General features: G+C 31.1%; 1 protein-coding gene across 1 annotated transcript; it reads right to left on the minus strand.

The window, feature by feature from the left end:
- Positions 1 to 433: 433 nt before the first annotated feature.
- On the minus strand, positions 434 to 14654 carry LOC145667594 (uncharacterized). The gene is made up of 2 exons (XM_081735060.1): positions 13988 to 14654; positions 434 to 441 (listed from the first exon to the last, which is right to left on the minus strand). The coding sequence occupies exons 1-2, from the start codon at positions 14652 to 14654 to the stop codon at positions 434 to 436; spliced, it is 675 nt and encodes a 224-aa protein (XP_081591186.1).
- Between the last annotated feature and the right edge of the window lie 3429 nt (positions 14655 to 18083).

Here is an 18083-nt window from a genome sequence, read left to right on the forward strand (position 1 = left end):
GCAACATACATGTATATCAATATTGAAACATGTCTTTACCTCAAGATTTATTGATTTTGTTTTCTTGTGTAATAGTTTTGTTGTATAATATAGCTTTAATTATTTTCCTGAAAACACTTACATTGTACCAAAACAAACGCAATTCTGAGTTCTGTTTCAGAATATTTTTGGTTCCGACATAGCTTTGCAAGGTAATTCATGAACTACGTACTTAAATTATTAAAAGATAACGAGTTTAGATCTAGGAAGCCAGAAATATAATAATATTCAGAGCTGATACACTTCCTACACTTGAGGTTACACCATCTGTCAGCCATAGCTCTTCAATGACTGTAATGTTAGGAAGTTTCGTTTTAGTTCGGGAAATTTAGAATGTTTAAAACGTATAATGTGAAACATTTTTCAAAACAATCTAATTTTCTCCAGATTGATGTCACAATCCTAGAACAAAAATAAGAAAGAATTAAAACAAATTTATAAACAAAATTTAACAGTTATATGTACAATTTTGTTTTAAAAACATCCTAACTACCTACCTCTCTTTGAAAAACATTATACCCTTACCTATTGAATTAAATCAAACAAATATGAGGCGCCTGGTATCAAAATCCGCCACATCCATTTCACTTGGTTTCGAATAATCTCGCAAAACGTGGAGTGAAGTTCCATATACACGCGTACAAAGTCCCATATTTGAATTAGTATTTTAGTATGAAATATTAAGCTTTTAAACAAAATTCTTTCTCCATGGAATTCCTTTAGATCAAACATATAACAAGCGCTACATAACTCAATTTCGGTAATAAAAAGGTGATTTGAGGCTATACTTGGCGCCTCATATGATTTTTTTAAAAAGTTAATTGAGATCTTTATTTAACGACGAAGCATTAGAATATCCTACGCACAGTTGCCAGAATATGGTCTTTTAAAGCAAGGTGGGTAGTCAATATTTTTTGAACAAGACTGCATGAACTCGGTCTTGTTACACGTTCTGTTCGTTTAATGTATTCTTTAACAGTGGCTCATATGTGGTACTTGATAGTTATTTGATTATAAATTGATTCAAATTTATTTTTAATGAAAACATTCCACGCTTAACAAAACCTCACCTTATTTAATATTTAATGTGAATATTCTACACAAATACGATTATTAATTTCTGTAAAATGAAATATAACAACAAATGATATAGAAACTTAAAGTTAGAAAATTAAGTTATTGGTTTTTATGTTACTTAAAGTTGTCTATAAAATATTCAGATATATTTTTCTCTAAAACTTAGAGAGTTTGTACTATTTCTAAACAAAAAGTTTTTTATTGACCTCTCTGTTATATCAAAGATTTTTCTTTGATTTTGGTTACACCTTTTACTAACAAATTTACAATGGAGTTGTTAAAACTTTGATTGAAAGGTTGGGGTCTAAAGATATAAAAGGAAATTTTCGAGCCTATCAAATCAGCAAGTCTAAAATAAAAATGTGTTCTAACTAATATAGAAATATATTACAGAAAGGTCGGAACTGGAATTTGACTTAAATAAATGTATTCCGTAATACATAAAATACACGAGGATAATAGAGCGTATAACATAAAGCTAATTCCTTTCATTACTCACATGTATTGTAATGTATTTGGATCTGTACCTGTCAAATATATTTGTTGGTAAATATTGAATGTTATCGATCGAAATAATTTTACTTCTTTACTTAAGAAAACTAAGTACTTGAGATTATTTAATATCTATGGAAGCCAGGATGTAAAGTCTTCTAAAATATTATGTTGATATCCGCGAATTACCATAACCATTAATTGCTTGTAAAACTAAAATAAATATAATCTTTTCTTCCTCAAGTTTCGTGAGTGTTGAAATAGATTGAGTACAATTTAGTAGCATTTAAGAGATTCAAGCTTTACATTTTAAATGTTGATACAGGTTAATTTGTTAATAATTTATCGAATGTGTTATGTTATCGATCATAGTACTCTACATGTACATATCACTTTGGGAAGTATGTAAATATATTGCTGTTATTTGCTATGATTCTTTAGTATTGCTTTGTTCGTATATCTTGTTGATTTGAAACTTTACCATAAATGAAATTATATTTAAAAGAAAAAAAAAAAAAACGTTTTGAACTAGGTTTGGAATTTAAAGTGAAGGTTAGTTATTGTTAGACAATAGATAATCAAAGGTATATTTATATGTGTGTTTCTAGTAGTGCCAAGTTTAAACCATGTTGTATCTTGACGCATAGCTATGTAAATATATTTTCTTACCCAATGTAGTGTTTAAAAGGGGAATATCACAAAATGTGATGTAAACATTCTGATATTTAAATCTGATCTTTTTATCAATACATTTTCAGACACTTTTTACATACTGCAGCACAAATATCTTTTATAACCACACTTATTGAGAAAATATTTAGTTCATACTCTGTTGATTTAATTTTAATATAATAATATCCATATTATAAATGCATCTAATTATGAAGCTGGGAGCTTTCGTAGTAAAAAACAACTAAATCAATTATTATAAATTATTCAGATATTTTGAATCAAAATGTTATTTCTAGTTAAAATATACTTAATTAAATCAATTATTGTTAATTACAAAGATATCTTTGATCAAAATTCAAGTAAATCTACTTTTTTGATTATCTCGCAAAGTTTCTCCACTTTTAAATTTTAAAAAAAAATGTTAAAATGTTTTATACTTCTTTAAGTTTTGAGGAATAAGTTTTTATTTGTTTTCAGTGTATAATCAGTAGCTACCATGAAAGATATTTTGGTTGAAAATCAATTTACAACATAATTTTTTAAAACATCATCCTTCCACTATTTATCATTTAAATCTGTGCGTGTGCAACAATATTCATTTTACATCTCAAGCTTCGAATTTCAGTCTCAAAATAAACTGAAGTTTGAACTAAATATTTCTCAACAATAAAGTGACAGATCTCTTCATTTAAAAGCTTGCTCAAACGATCTTTACATTTATCTTTTATGTATAAGTATACAACAAAACATTAGTAATAATATTTTTTGTTCGTTTTAACGGGTAGTTGTGTGTTAGTGAAGATCATTGTAATTTAAATTATCTGAAATTTCTCTTTTTATTATATTTTAAATTATTATTATTAGAAGACGATAGATTGCAAAACGAATTTGTATCTTTCTGAACTTAAAAATTACAAGCTTTAAATTAAGATTTCAATAAAACTGTTCTATTGTTTAGGTGTTAATAAACAATTTATAATAAACAATTTGCAATCGACTATTAAGTAATTAATATACTGAAGTGATTATCAAGTTCTGACATTAATAGAATACTTCAGAAATAAAACCTTAAAAATACAATGTAAAAAGTAATAAAGAAGATTTATTTGCTAATATTTACAATATATGAATGATTATGTAAGATGGAAAATTTCATTTCATTACTAATTGCGGAAAAACAATGCCATATTTTATCATTTTAATATTTTAGCATGATATTTTTGTTTGACAGTAGGTCTTGTATTTTTAGTATATGACGATTTCCAATGAAGAATTTCAAGTAGTTTGCTAAGCTTCATTCGTCCTTTCCAACAGAATCAACAACAAGCCTTGAAGAGCATAACTTTTATCCGCGAAATCAGATACATGTATAGCACATAATGGAAGCATAAAACTTACTGTTAGAGAAAAGAATCTTGTTAATCTATACTACCTTAAAATTTAATACTTTTTACCCATTAGCAAGAATGAAATCCGACACTTGTGTCATATTACAGATTTTATTAGTTATCGTAATGATTCATTAATGTATTTCAATGTAACAATAATTGGCTAAAGCAGTAATTTAAACAATGCTTCATTAATATATTTGAAGGTAATAACAGTTTACAAAAGCAGTAATTTAAAGTTATACTGTACATGGTCATAATCAAGCATACGTATTTATATGCTCACCTCTTCTTAGAAAGTTCATTATGATTACGTAGACGTGAAAAGTGGAATTGTATTCCTTCTTTATTATAAGCTTATTTAAATATGTTTTATGGATCTTCCTAGAAGTTCTTAAAGGAAAGGTAGGTACCACCATTTTCTCGACAAGAAAATCATGTTCCTACAACGTTAGGAAATGAATTTAAATTGTATTGAATCTGGATTAAACAAGTGTGACTATTATACAATTTTGTTTTCATAAAGTGAAATTAATATAAAAAATATAGATTATTTCATAGTACTTACAAAATAGGCCTACTTTGTGGACATAAATTATATGTAAAATTTGTATCATCATTTTATTCAACAATGAAGAGTAACTTTTCACAAACATTTTCAAGAGATATCCATTAAGTAGACCTAAATAATTTATTCAGTAGATCGAATAGCCTACAAATTGTAAGATATCTTTTTTGTAACAAAACAAATATTAGAAATAATATATCAAAGTTGTTATTCGTGTAGTTGTCGAGAAAAGTATCTATAACATTAATTAAAACAAATAATATTACACAGTTGCTCACGGTATTGTTTGTAGACCAAGAATTTGCTATTCTTTCTTACATGGAAGGCGTATAAAGGTTTGCAATATATATTTTCATTTTCTAGAAAATAATAATCTTTTTTCTCTGCAAATATAATTCCTTATTCGTAACCCACGTCTAGTTAAGGTTATCTAAATGTAACATTGGAAGTTTTAGTTTCATTAATGTACTTTACAATTGAAATAACTTTATGTCAAGTAATTACACGAAATATCATTAATGTGCATTAATGTGTATTATTTCAATTACGTAGTACCGGTACTTCAAATACTTTTCTTTAGAAAACAAACAAACAAAAAAAAAAACATTGCGTTTTGTTAACGTGATGTTTGCCAGAAATTGGTTAAGAAATGAATATATTTATTTACCATCACGAACTTCTTAACATATGTGGAACATACTTGGAACGTTGTCTAAGGCCGCATTTCTTCACATAACTCTTAACAAGTACGAAAAGTCTTTATCACATTTGTAATGTTCCCTTGAAAATATACGCTTATATTTATATATACTTGTTGAAGGTTTCTATAAAGATTTATCTGTACAAAAGGCAATCAAAATGGTTTACTTTTACTATAAAACATGCCGTAAAACAAATTCACAGAGACGATATATTTAAATCTAAATAAAAACTAACGAGCTTCAACAATTAAACTTAATGTGCAATCCAAAAAAAAATTTTTTAGCAATGTAATGCTTCCATAGATACTGTAATGCTTTATCCATAGATACCTGAGTAAATTCTCTTTACTTTTCTATGGATTGCATTATGTTATATTTTAAAATTTAACTATACCGTTATGATGCTATCACTTATCAAATTTATCACGATAAATATATACGTACGTAAAATTCAAAATGAATTCTTATAGGAAAGAAACATCATATATTTAGATATTAAACATTTAAGAATTATATAGAATATCAAAAATAACAAGCTAAATCAGTATGAAACATAATATCATATTATACATTCTTATGCTGTCATTAAAAATGTTCTCATTAATTCCTTACTCTTTGTTCCAACTATACTAAATAAAATTTTTGTTAAAAAATTAGAAAGGAAATATATATATATATATATATATATATAACTGTTTTGAGACGAAGCTACCTTTACTGACGAATGTGCAAAATAAAATAAGAATTCGATCATATTAAGTTGAGCACGCTTCAAAGAAAATAACAGACTAAATAATAATAATAATAATAATAATAATAATAATAATAATAGTAAATATTTTATAGTGAATATTATAAAATGTGGCAAAAAGTTTGAAAATTTCAGAGCTTTAACCATATTTTAATATGATTATGTACCCTACTGCAGAAAAATTTAGTTAACTTTTAGTTTTCAGTGTTTCAATAAACTGTTCTTATAAACCAATCTAATGTAATCATGTCGGAAAAATATGATTTGGTAACATTAGGGCACTAATGCACAAGCATCAAAAATACCGGTCACCCAAAATTTCAATTGGACCTTGTCTAAGGTTTTGAAAATCTTTTTTCATAGCTCAGGCAGTGTAAAGAGGACAAAAAATCAGTCATTACGAGACGCGTATCATTTCCTATTTAACTCAGAGTGATTTCATTACTGCGATAACGTTATATATTAGCACAATTAAATTAAAGTGTGAATAGTAACTTTCTTTGGTAACGCCATTCTATAACATTAATGAATTAGAAATTAAACTTTAAATTCGAGTAAGTTATTACCAATAGATGCTTTAATGTTTTGAAGTAAAGGAATATCAATTGTGTATTATCAATTAAAGCTCATTTTCAAAATTCATATTATTTTATAAGTACACTCATATCCAAAATGATTGTCGTATATCTATAAATGTCTTCTTGTAAGAATATAATTTTATAATGATTTTGCAGAGTACTTTTAATACTGATAATATGTTATAATTGAGAAATGTATATTTGTAGTAAATTTCATTGGAAAAGAGTTATAAATATGAAAATTAGAATGAGTAAAACGAAATCTTGCTAAATGGACAAGAAAGTTTTATTTTCGTTTTATTATTCTTATTTACTGCTCTTTTGACATGAAATTTGCCACATACATGTCTTTGCCGAGTACACACATGCTAACATTGTAACAAATACCTGGCGAATTCGTTATCAAATTATATTCCTACAACAACATATTTATAGACATGAGATAATAATTTTGAACATAAGTGTACATACGCAAAATATATGTAATTATACTTACTAGAACTTATTTTATATAATATTTAATTTACACTATTGAAACATTAGCTAATCGTGTTTGTTTTTTTCTTCTTAAAAGTAATATAACCTTAAAAGATTAAAAACAGTATTGATTTATTAATATTATGTTAGTGGCATGTTGTATATTCGTAATTATAAGTAAGTGCCAATTAGTTGGAAGTAACATTATTCTTTTAACTTGGATTCAATATTGTTATCAATTATGTCTTTATAATGAGCTCTGAGAAGCAAAGACAATAAAATTATTTTGTTTATATCCTGTGTTTATAAAAGCTTTGTCTTCAATATTTTGACTGGAAATCGTCGTACTTGTTCACAAAGTAAGAATAAAGTTTCTGAAAGACTCTGGTAAAGGACTTTCAATTTTTTGTTGAGAAAAAATGAAAAATGAAAATTACTGTTAGGCATTCAATGTTGCTAAGTCATCTTTAACTATCATGAGCTTTAAACAGAGAGTTTATTTGCATTTTACTATTTGAGGTCATTAAGAATAACAATTAGTTGTAATAATTGGTTTGCATCCAATAGTTGTTAATAGTCAACTTGAAATAAGAAGCAATATATTTCACTATTGATTTGAGAAGTCCGCAGTGGCTCAATGGTAGAACATTCACCTCTGGTGCATGGGATCCCTGGTTCGATCCCAGCTCGCGCCATGTGATCCTTGTGGTAGACAAACACCGTGTGCGTGGATTTCCTTGGGGTTCTCCCGTTTCCTCTCACTTTCTTAATTCCATCATTTCATTCATTTTTCATCATCGCCGTCTCCTTTAGCCTAACCGGCATAACCATGGGACGTAAAACTCAAATATTTAATTTCATTTTTGGATTTGAGAAATTGAAAATCTTAATTTCTTATTTCTCTCCTCGCAAACTTTTAAACCTCATCCTCACTTCATGAATAAATAATAATGACTTTCAGCTTGTATAAGATTGAAGGCAATTTTTTATAGATACAGGATATAAATAAGGTTGTTTTGTTAATCTAGTTTCTGTTTCCAAAAATATTAATCTCTCTATTTAAACATACTTGAGTATTTGAATTATTTTAATGTTGCTATCGTATGATAGCTTTACTTTATTATTTTGAATAAACGTTTATAATTAGTAGGTCTCCAAAGTGCTAACAATGCATGCAATGTTCGAAGTAAGACGGTATATGTCAATATGTAAGATTGCACATTTTTGTTTTACATTCATCACTAGTATACCCAAGCAAAATTTTTGAACAACATAGTGCGTCTGCTTTTTCTACCACTTGAAACTATTTTAGACTTCCTGACCGGAAATAGCAAATGCAATATATTTAACTGTGACATGCAATGTGAAAAGCGTTAAAATCATTGCTAGGTGCCAAAATTCTAAGCTGAATGAAACAACACTGTGATTTGCTACTTTTTTGTTGTTGTTGTTATTATTGTGTGTTTTATGTGAATGTGAGTGTGTATGGGTGAATGGATGGGTGTCGAAATAAAAATATATATGTTATAATGCATTTTAAAAGAACTCATAATTACTAGTACTCAAGATGTAAACTATTATTTTGCTCTTATCTGAAGTGTTATTTGAGTACCAAAATAATAAATAAGCTTTTAAACGTCTGGTCCTGATCGATCGGTCAGTTCATAATAATAGAATAGATTGATATATATATATAAGAAAATATAAATCTAACTGTGTAAAATTCATCCCCATATGCAATCAGCACGGTAGATTTTATTGAAAGCATAAGGTTTTTTGAAGAAGAAAATTCAAACCAAGTTATATTAAAACAAAACTATTTTGATTCTATTTCAGCGATTCATTTTCAGTTGATTTTCTCAATATTATTATTAAAACTTACGAACTAAACAACAATTTGATTAACAAACTTACAAAATAGGTAATCATCTTTACAAATTAAATTTTAAAATAATACCTTCAATAACTGCAAAGGCTTGCATAGACTTTTTAGATTACTAAGTTCGTTTTCTGTAATCTATTGGTCATTTAGTTAGGAAACTACAAAAGTTACGTAACGTAAATCCTTATAAATATTATCCAATAACAAATTTACTATAAAGTTAAAATCTGAAAAGAAAGATACAGTTTGACATTTACATCATGTATATTTAATTGAAAATCTATCCAACGATTGTTTCACCAGCTTGCCACTAGCTTTGTCGTATGTTGCGTCCTCATATAGAGAAACAATTAAAAAAAAACTGTAGGACAGTTTTATCAAATAGATATTTTTAGCAAAACAAAGTAAATTTCTAAGTGGAATTAACATTTGCTTACCACTGGCATTTAGATATATACATGAAAAGAATCATTAACATTTAAATAGGAGAGGAATTAAATTGTAGTTCATGATTTTCTATTCAAATGGTTATCAGCGTGGGCGCAGAATGCGTTCTCTTTTCCAAAGGGGCCACTGCAACAAAATGGGACACTTGAGGGACGATAGACTATTTACCGGACGTTTGAAATTTCATGACCTGATTTCTTTTCCCTTACTATTTCTTCTACTATCAAAAGTTTAGATTTTTACAAACAATAATAGATTGATTATTATTCATGTTTAAGTTCCTTTTAAAAGGTCGGTCTAGAAACACTCGTTGCTCTCCTTTTTCTGGAAAGTGAGGAGCACAAGCGTATGTTTAGTTTAATTTTTAACTACATATCTTGACGGGATGTAAGGGAAAATATGTCTAATGTAAGACAAATTATAGAAACACAATTCTTCCACTTTATAGTCTTCAAGGATGATCTTAAGAATTGAAGCCTTTTTCTGGTTTTTATGCTGCTCGTCCAAGTTTAACATTCAGTTTTGTGCATTTGTGGATTGGATTAAGATGAGGGGGTTGCTCAGGACAATCGCATTCACACAAGGGGACGCAAAGGTCGAAGTATTTGAGAACTCCTGCTCTACTTCATTTTGACTTTTTCGATAAGAAGGATTACTGATGATCTACTGCATCATTATCGTATTTATCAAAATATATCCAAATTGAGAGCAATTTCTTGAATTCTGTTTAAATAATGTTGCATACAAGCAACGCAATTCTTCTTAACTCTTATTAAGTGGAACACGAAAGTTCTTTTAGTGGATGAAAATTATATATTTGTATTAAAAAAGACTCGTTACTTTTGTGCTCCTATTTAAACTTACAGTAATAATTTTAATAGCTTTAATTATATAAAGCGACTTTCATTATTTAGTAATAAAGTTACTCATATGGTATTTCATTACCTAGCAAACTAAGTAATCCACACGTTAATTCATGTATCAGTAGTTTAAGTTATCCATACAGTATTTCATTATTTAGTAATTTCAGAAAAATTACGTCAACTCACATTAGGCTTTTAATATTCTTCTATACTTTATTCCACCCATTTGTCAGTTTGGTATCGCGTGCTAAAACAATGCATTACTTACAAAAAAATTGTTTCTTGTGATCATGAATTCATTATAGAAAGCCAAGTTGAATATTATAATACCTCTAATAATTAATGTTTATTAATTTTGTTCATCCCTAATATTAAGTAATAATAATGACAATGATGAACTACATCACAAAGAATTATTAATGCGACTTCTTATATTTAAATTTGTTTAATGGATTATTTTAGAATATCGTCACTACACCTCGAAAAACCGCTATTTAACATTTTGGTTGAAAATGAGATACATGTCATAACATGAGCATAAATTCGTGTTGCATCTTCTCTTACATTTCTATATGTGAATTCTTAATAGTTTTCTTGTAATAAGAAAACAAAAAATGATACTTATTAATAATATAAATGAAGAGAAAGGACATTTCTTGTTTGTGGTTAGCTGCCAGTTCTGTACATAGTAGTTTTTCGAGGCGCAGCGATCAAATCAAGTTATCTCGTTAAGAGGAAATGTTTTCAAATGCCATCAAATATTATTCTACCATAAGGAGGTGAGTAAAAATGTGTGTACCTGGATGATAAAATGGGCATTCAAACATTTCAACTGAAAGTGTTTGGTTAAGTTGGCGTACATCTCTGTAATATGTACCCAGAATTATACTACACATACCTCAAAACAATGTATTACATATACAAAGTGTGTAGCTGTTTCTTGAAACTTCGCTGAATAAATCTGTAAATATATATATATAAATATATATCGAACACATCACAGTATGTGACAAGAAATATTTTGAATCATTAGCAATGTAATGTGTATATGTCTTTGTTTCAAACCCTTCTGTATGTGTATTTGTGTGACTGTATACATGGAAATCTTTCCCAGATATGAGTTGTAAAAAAAAAATGTATGGCTTACCCCAATGCTATGAAACTGAACAATTTTGTTGTTATTGAATATCTACATTGTGTGCGTATTGGTCGCGCTTTATGTACGTTAAGTTGGTTCTGTTGTAAATAATATATTTCATCAAAACTGAATAAACTATAAAAAGATTTATTATAATATTTCCAGCGTCATTTTTTTTTACTTATTTGTTTCTTTTTTTCTTAATTAATGTTAAGGAATTTATTTAAGATTATCTTAATCCTTGTATAGGTTAACGTTTCGATTCTTTGTATAGAGAAGTTAACCCTGAAACGCAATATTAATAGTATTTCTGGATATAGAAACATTCAACTTTTCGTACTTACTGCTTTGGCCTATCCTTATCTTACTGATACGTCTTATCTATTCTATCTATCTATCTATCTATCTATATATAAATATATATATATATATATATATATATATATATATATATATATATATATATATATAACCAAATAACTGTAATCAGAGCTATATTGAATTATACTAATTTACTGCGTAGCTTCTTCTTTCTGAAGGACATAATTTGAACTTATAAAACATTAAAATATACATTTACGGTAATTGCCACGGTCGCCAGCCAGACGGCGTTAGTAGAGCTTTCAGCTGTAGGTTTTCCTCTCCTGGAGGTGTGAAGAACTCAGCTTATGAACTTGAGCCTTGTGCTTCTGTATGAATTGTAAATCTTAGTCTGTGAAGCGATTTACAGTTGTAGGGCAACATTGCACTGCCTCTTACAATCGTTCTTTGTGTTACGGGGTTTTCACGTCGCACCAAGGAGCTCACTTTCCACACAACAGTGGGGAGACACTTAAGCTTCCGATATGTTCGAGATCCACTTTGACTGGTTCCAGCAACAGGTACGGATGCATGCTTTTCGGCGATACAACACTCCGTTGATGTCCTTCTTTGATATATGAAAGGCTTTCGTCTTGCACTGTTTAATTATCTGGTTATAACTATAACCAATGTCGGGAAGAGCACAGATGTACCTTATCCAGAAGACTGGGATTTTCGGTGTCATGTAACCACTTAACCACACACGATCCATCATCTTTGTAAGTCAACACACAATACTTTCGCACTACCAGCTCTAGTTGCCCTCTGCCGTGAAGATGTGCTGCTTGCTGATGTTCGAAATTGTTACCATGAACGTGAAACGAAGTTTTGTAGAATTTGTAGCAGATATTTATAGAAGAATACAATATTAAGGACATGCAATCTGTAATCTTTAGTTGTTACCAATTGGCCAAAATGTAAACACGCCTTACCAACTAGTCAGAGCAGCTTTTTACTTTTGAACTAGTGAGACAAAAACTACAAGAACCAAGAAGGGAAGGAAACAAGAGAGAAGGAACATGTAGTGTTGATAGTGTACCACGACTTGTCATGGGTCACGACTGGTACACTAACCGAACCATTTATGTTCCTGTTTGGCTCTTGTCACCGCCTTTATTAGCGTCAGGTTGTTTGATATGATCATTACATCAATTTGTCTGGTTTACGGAGAGTAGAACGAGCAAATTATGACATAAAAATGTTTAAAATGATTGCTCCAACATATTTCTATCTTTATCACATATCTCTACACACATATCACATATCTCTATCACACATCTATTAATCCAACTTTTCCTTCCATGGTAGTTAATAGAGTTGTCAGATCTTTGAGCGCCACCCGGAGTGCCCGATTTATAAATACATTCTACGGGTACGAGCCAACGAATTAATCTACGAGCTTAAAAATTAAATTACCAATAAAATGAATTAGGGGATGGGTGGGTAAAGCGGCCACCCTAAGGAATTTTAATATTTTTCAATCATATAGAAACATGTTGGCAAGTAAGTAAAACTTTTTAAATGTACTTCCGTCTTTAAGTTTTAAGATATATTTAAATGAACCTGGTTTGAAGAAGCCTTACGAAGTAATTATTAATAATTTCAAGTCATACAAAATGTCCACTTTACCCGACCTAGTTGGGCAAAGTGGACACACTTCCCTACAATGCCTGTTGCTTGCGGGATATCATTCGCAGCGCCATGATACGATGTGAGAATTTATGTACTACAATTGACTTATAAAGTTCTTCTCGGGCAATCAGCCAGGTGAAAACTGGTGGATAGACCAACGTTTCGAGAGCTGTCATCGTTCTCGTCATCAGGGCAATTATGTAGAGATCAGCGGATATAAGTAATATATACTCTGGGCTGGAGAAAATGCTGGTTCCTGATTGGCTGAAAATGCTGGTTCCTGATTGGCTGGTTCAATCTGAAAAACTGGAGCTGTGATTGGCTGGCTAAGTTCCGTAGTCCGTGCTATTGATTGGCTGAGGGTTATCTGAATGTTTGTGTGTCGTTTTCTTTGCTGTGGTACTGATGACCGGGTTCCACAGGGGGCTGAGTTGAAATCCAGTGTCTCTATTAACGTTGTTCGGTTCATGAACTATGGCGAGAGATTCGGCTACTATCCTGGTCCAGTAACTGGTGCTCTTGGTAATGATGGATGTATCCTTAAATAAAACTTTATGGCCTTCTGATAAACTGTGTTCAGCTAAACCTGATTTTTCTGGATGGAATAATCTAATGTAATTTTCATGTTCTCTGCAACGTTGTTCAACGGTGCGTCCTGTTTGTCCTATATAAGCTTTTCCGCATTCACAGGGTATACGATACACGCCTGGTGTCTTTAAGCCCAAGTCATCTTTGATCGGGCGAAGTAAGTTCCTGATTTTTGGTGGCGGCTTGTGTATGGTCTTAATGTTGTGTTTTTTCAGAATCCGGGAGATCTTTCCAGAAAGTTGTCCAGTGTATGGTAAAACTGCTATACTCAATGGTTCTTCAGTTTCTTCTTTGGATTTCCTCTGTTCAGAAAAGGTCCTTTTCAGGGCCAAACTGATATCATGCTTCTTGTAATTATTCTGGAGTAGCGTCTTCTTGAGATGATCCAGTTCCCGAGGGAGGGATTCTTCGTCTGAGATGTCTTTCGCTCTATGTGCTAGTGTGCTGATGACGGTGTTTCGCTGTGACTTATGATGAAAACTATTGCCATTGAGATAGAGGTCAGTGTGAGTAGGTTTCCTGTAGACGCTATGGCCGAGACTACCATCGGGCTTCCGGCGGATGAGAATGTCCAGGAATGGCAAGCATCCGTCCTTTTCAATCTCCATTGTGAACTTGATATTACTATGTTGTTTATTAAGAAATTCGAGGAACAAATGCAGTGTCTTCTCCCCGTGAGGCCAGATGACAAACGTATCATCTACGAATCTATAAAAACATGACGGCTTGAAAGGTGTCAGTTCTAATGCTTTTTGCTCAAAATCTTCCATAAAGAAATTCGCAACTGCTGGTGAAAGTGGTGATCCCATGGCGACTCCATCCGTTTGTTCATAGTACTGTCCATCATATAGAAAGTATGTTGAAGTTAAGGTGATTCTGAATAATTCCACAATTTCCGGTGTGAAGTGTTCACTAAGTAGGAGTAACGTATCTTGTACTGGAACCTTGGTGAACAATGAAACCACATCGAAGCTGACTAGAAGATTTAAGGATACATCCATCATTACCAAGAGCACCAGTTACTGGACCAGGATAGTAGCCGAATCTCTCGCCATAGTTCATGAACCGAACAACGTTAATAGAGACACTGGATTTCAACTCAGCCCCCTGTGGAACCCGGTCATCAGTACCACAGCAAAGAAAACGACACACAAACATTCAGATAACCCTCAGCCAATCAATAGCACGGACTACGGAACTTAGCCAGCCAATCACAGCTCCAGTTTTTCAGATTGAACCAGCCAATCAGGAACCAGCATTTTCAGCCAATCAGGAACCAGCATTTTCTCCAGCCCAGAGTATATATTACTTATATCCGCTGATCTCTACATAATTGCCCTGATGACGAGAACGATGACAGCTCTCGAAACGTTGGCCTATCCACCAGTTTTCACCTGGCTGATTGCCCGAGAAGAACTTTATAATATACGCCGCCAGGAAAGCTTCAAATCTTACTACAATTGACTTGTTAATTTAGGGGGTTAAAGTGCATCTTTATATCCAATAGTCATCTATTAAGAGTCCATATAATCTGAAACTATTATTATAGTAGGTTACCTGTAATCGTAAGAAAGTTAGCTAATACTGAATACAGAGAATTCAAAAAGAAGCTATCAAAAGCCTACCTTTCAAAATAGTCAAACGCATTTATTAGTTTACAGAACAAAATAGCTTAATAGCTTCTATATTATTTCGATCATCAAGAATGTAGACCTTAGTCTATATTAGCGTACCTAGCATTGCAAGTATATAATAGGTGAACCGCTATTTCAACATTAAAATATTAAACCTAATTTATTACTTAATATTAGGATTAATTGGAAGCGTCGGACAAAGTAGCCACAGGTACAGTGAGATGGCCACTTTACCCGACTCTGCTTCTGACCACTTTACCCGATTGCACGCCATACTATACATTTCTTTTTTCGCTCTGAAACACAAAACTTCAACGCTGCTAAATAATAGAAAAACTATTAAAAAGCATTACACTTGATAATAAACATATTATATAGTCTTCAAGTTCTATATAGTTGGGAGAAAATCATTGTTAAATTAATACTTATCATTCGATAAACGATAGATGAAAACACCATTTTCTTCATACAAGCAGAACAACAATTGCGTCTGGCGTTTTTGTCGTCTAGAACTACAATGGCAACTAGCACAACTGATTGAGCCTACTTGCGATAGGTATCAGGCATGTACAAGCGAGAAAAGTGCTGATAAATACTTCACCCGCCCTGGCCACTTTATACTCCCTTCTCCTACATATGCTGTTTATTCCTTATACGAATTATACTTTATAGTTACTTATAAGAATTATATTTTTGTTCTAAAAAAAGACTAGATTTATTTTTTTTTCTATTGTTGAATCTGTATTATCGCATGGCATCAGCACTGTTTTCATTTAAAGAATTGATGGAAATGAAACTTAAAATTATTTTCGATGGAAAAGAACTGTAGAGTTAGTTTTCCGCTTTGAAATCTGTAACACCAACGCTTCGTAGAGAAACTAATCATAATAATTGTTGTAAATTATAGACTGTAGCTTTTTGAGAAAATCTGTTCAAACCTGTTCAAAATAACCAAAATCGCACCAAACCTGTTCAAAATAATGCAGTACATGCTCGCTGTACCAGTCAGTAATACACATGTCGAATGAGTGTTTGGTATAATGAAAGTTTTATAGTCAGATGATAGAAACAATGAAAGCAGAGCTTGTGATGACCATAATTTGTGTTCAGATAAACTTGAAAATGAACTGTCAAGATTCCCACAGAACGGTTTTGAATAACGGAACTCTTCTTGACACTGCAAGTAGTTCTAAAACTGTGAATAACAAGATAAACGTCTATAATCATAACTTATTTTAATTTAATCTGGTACAGTACAGTATACTTTTGGTTAGTAATAAGAGTAATATTACAATGGTTATAAGTGTTAAAAGCAACAGTGGTAATACAGCAAACATGCAAACATCTTCAGTTTCAAATTTGTGTACCCAACTACACACATGCCACTGGTCTCCGGAATTATCTACAGTTTAATCAGGCCATCCTATTAGTTAAATCTTCTCTTGAACTTTTTCTCGTAATATAATAACACAATGACACCTCTCTTAACAAACACCTCCATAATACAGACAGATTTTTATGTACCAGCGTGTTATTATGAGAAAGAACACTCCTTTTTTACTAATGCTCTCAGATACGGACATCGACAGCCTTCTTTTATTCCTGGCATTTTAGTAAACTCCTTTAACGGAGAGAAACTATTTTAAGCTCATACATATTTAGCATAGAAAACACTTTTTGCGCTTTGTAAATTAACCTTTAATTAATTCCTTCAACTGATCTAACAGTTACAAGCAAATTTTGATCAGAAACTAGTGTCCGCACGGTTTATACGGCAGAGAACTGTTCCAGACTTTTTTATAAAAAAAAACTCTCAAGATTGATTAGTTCTCTGTACTCAGTATTTCATAATAACGCTGAATGTTCTTGTTGAGTTACTTTTACCATAAGCATTATATTTTGCCCTTCAAACGGATTACACCAATACAAACGTATCCCAGGGACACTTTCTTTTTTTACATGAGGATTTTCCCTCATTCTCCCAATAGTTCGAACACTGAACACAGTATTTTGATTTCAATATTAGCCTTGTATGATAATGTTAGGTTAGGATAACAAATTGAGATTTTCTGGGCTTTCGGCATCTATAGCCGTGTTACCCCGTAACATATGACGTCCCTCGGTGATAACTAGGAAAGGGAAGGAAGGAAGCGACCTGGGACCATCCCGGCATTTGCCTGGTGTGAATGACGAAAACCCAAGAAGACTTCACTCAGGATGGCTAGCCTGAAAAATCCTTTACATTTTTCGACCGAGTGTAACTATGATAACATGTTTATAGTATACTGCACACAGTTACCACATGATCTGTGAGTAATCAGTTTCTGTAATCACTCCGTAACGGACACCTCTCATTTACGAACAAATAATCATGTCCCACCCGTGTCCGTTATTTAGAGGTTTTTGCTGTATTTCTATTTCATATTTTGTTCCAACTCAGCCTACTGGATTACGTTTTTATCTTCATAATTCTTTTTACTTTTATACCTTTAACTTTGTCATTGGTTTGCCTAATTTTATCATTTAATTTTCATGCCTCTCTGAGAGCTGGGCTCTAATACAGTATTTCTTTTCTTAAAATCATTCTCTAAAATTGATATAATTACTCGTTTTTTGCCTTACCATATAATACTAGGGTGTAGACGGATTCTATACATATATATATATATATATATATATATATATATATATATATATATATATATATATATATATATATATATATATATATATATATATATATATATATATATATATATATATATATGTATACAGTGAAACCTCTCTAAAGCGGAC

The sequence above is a fragment of the Thermobia domestica genome, chromosome 13 (assembly GCF_964235325.1).
Source record: "Thermobia domestica chromosome 13, izTheDome1.hap1.1, whole genome shotgun sequence".
Classification (NCBI taxonomy): Eukaryota; Metazoa; Arthropoda; class Insecta; order Zygentoma; family Lepismatidae; genus Thermobia; species Thermobia domestica.

Excerpts from the sequence above, each read along its gene's own strand:
- LOC145667594 (XM_081735060.1), bottom strand. The coding sequence starts at position 14,654 with ATGGATGTATCCTTAAATCTTCTAGTCAGCTTCGATGTGGTTTCATTG.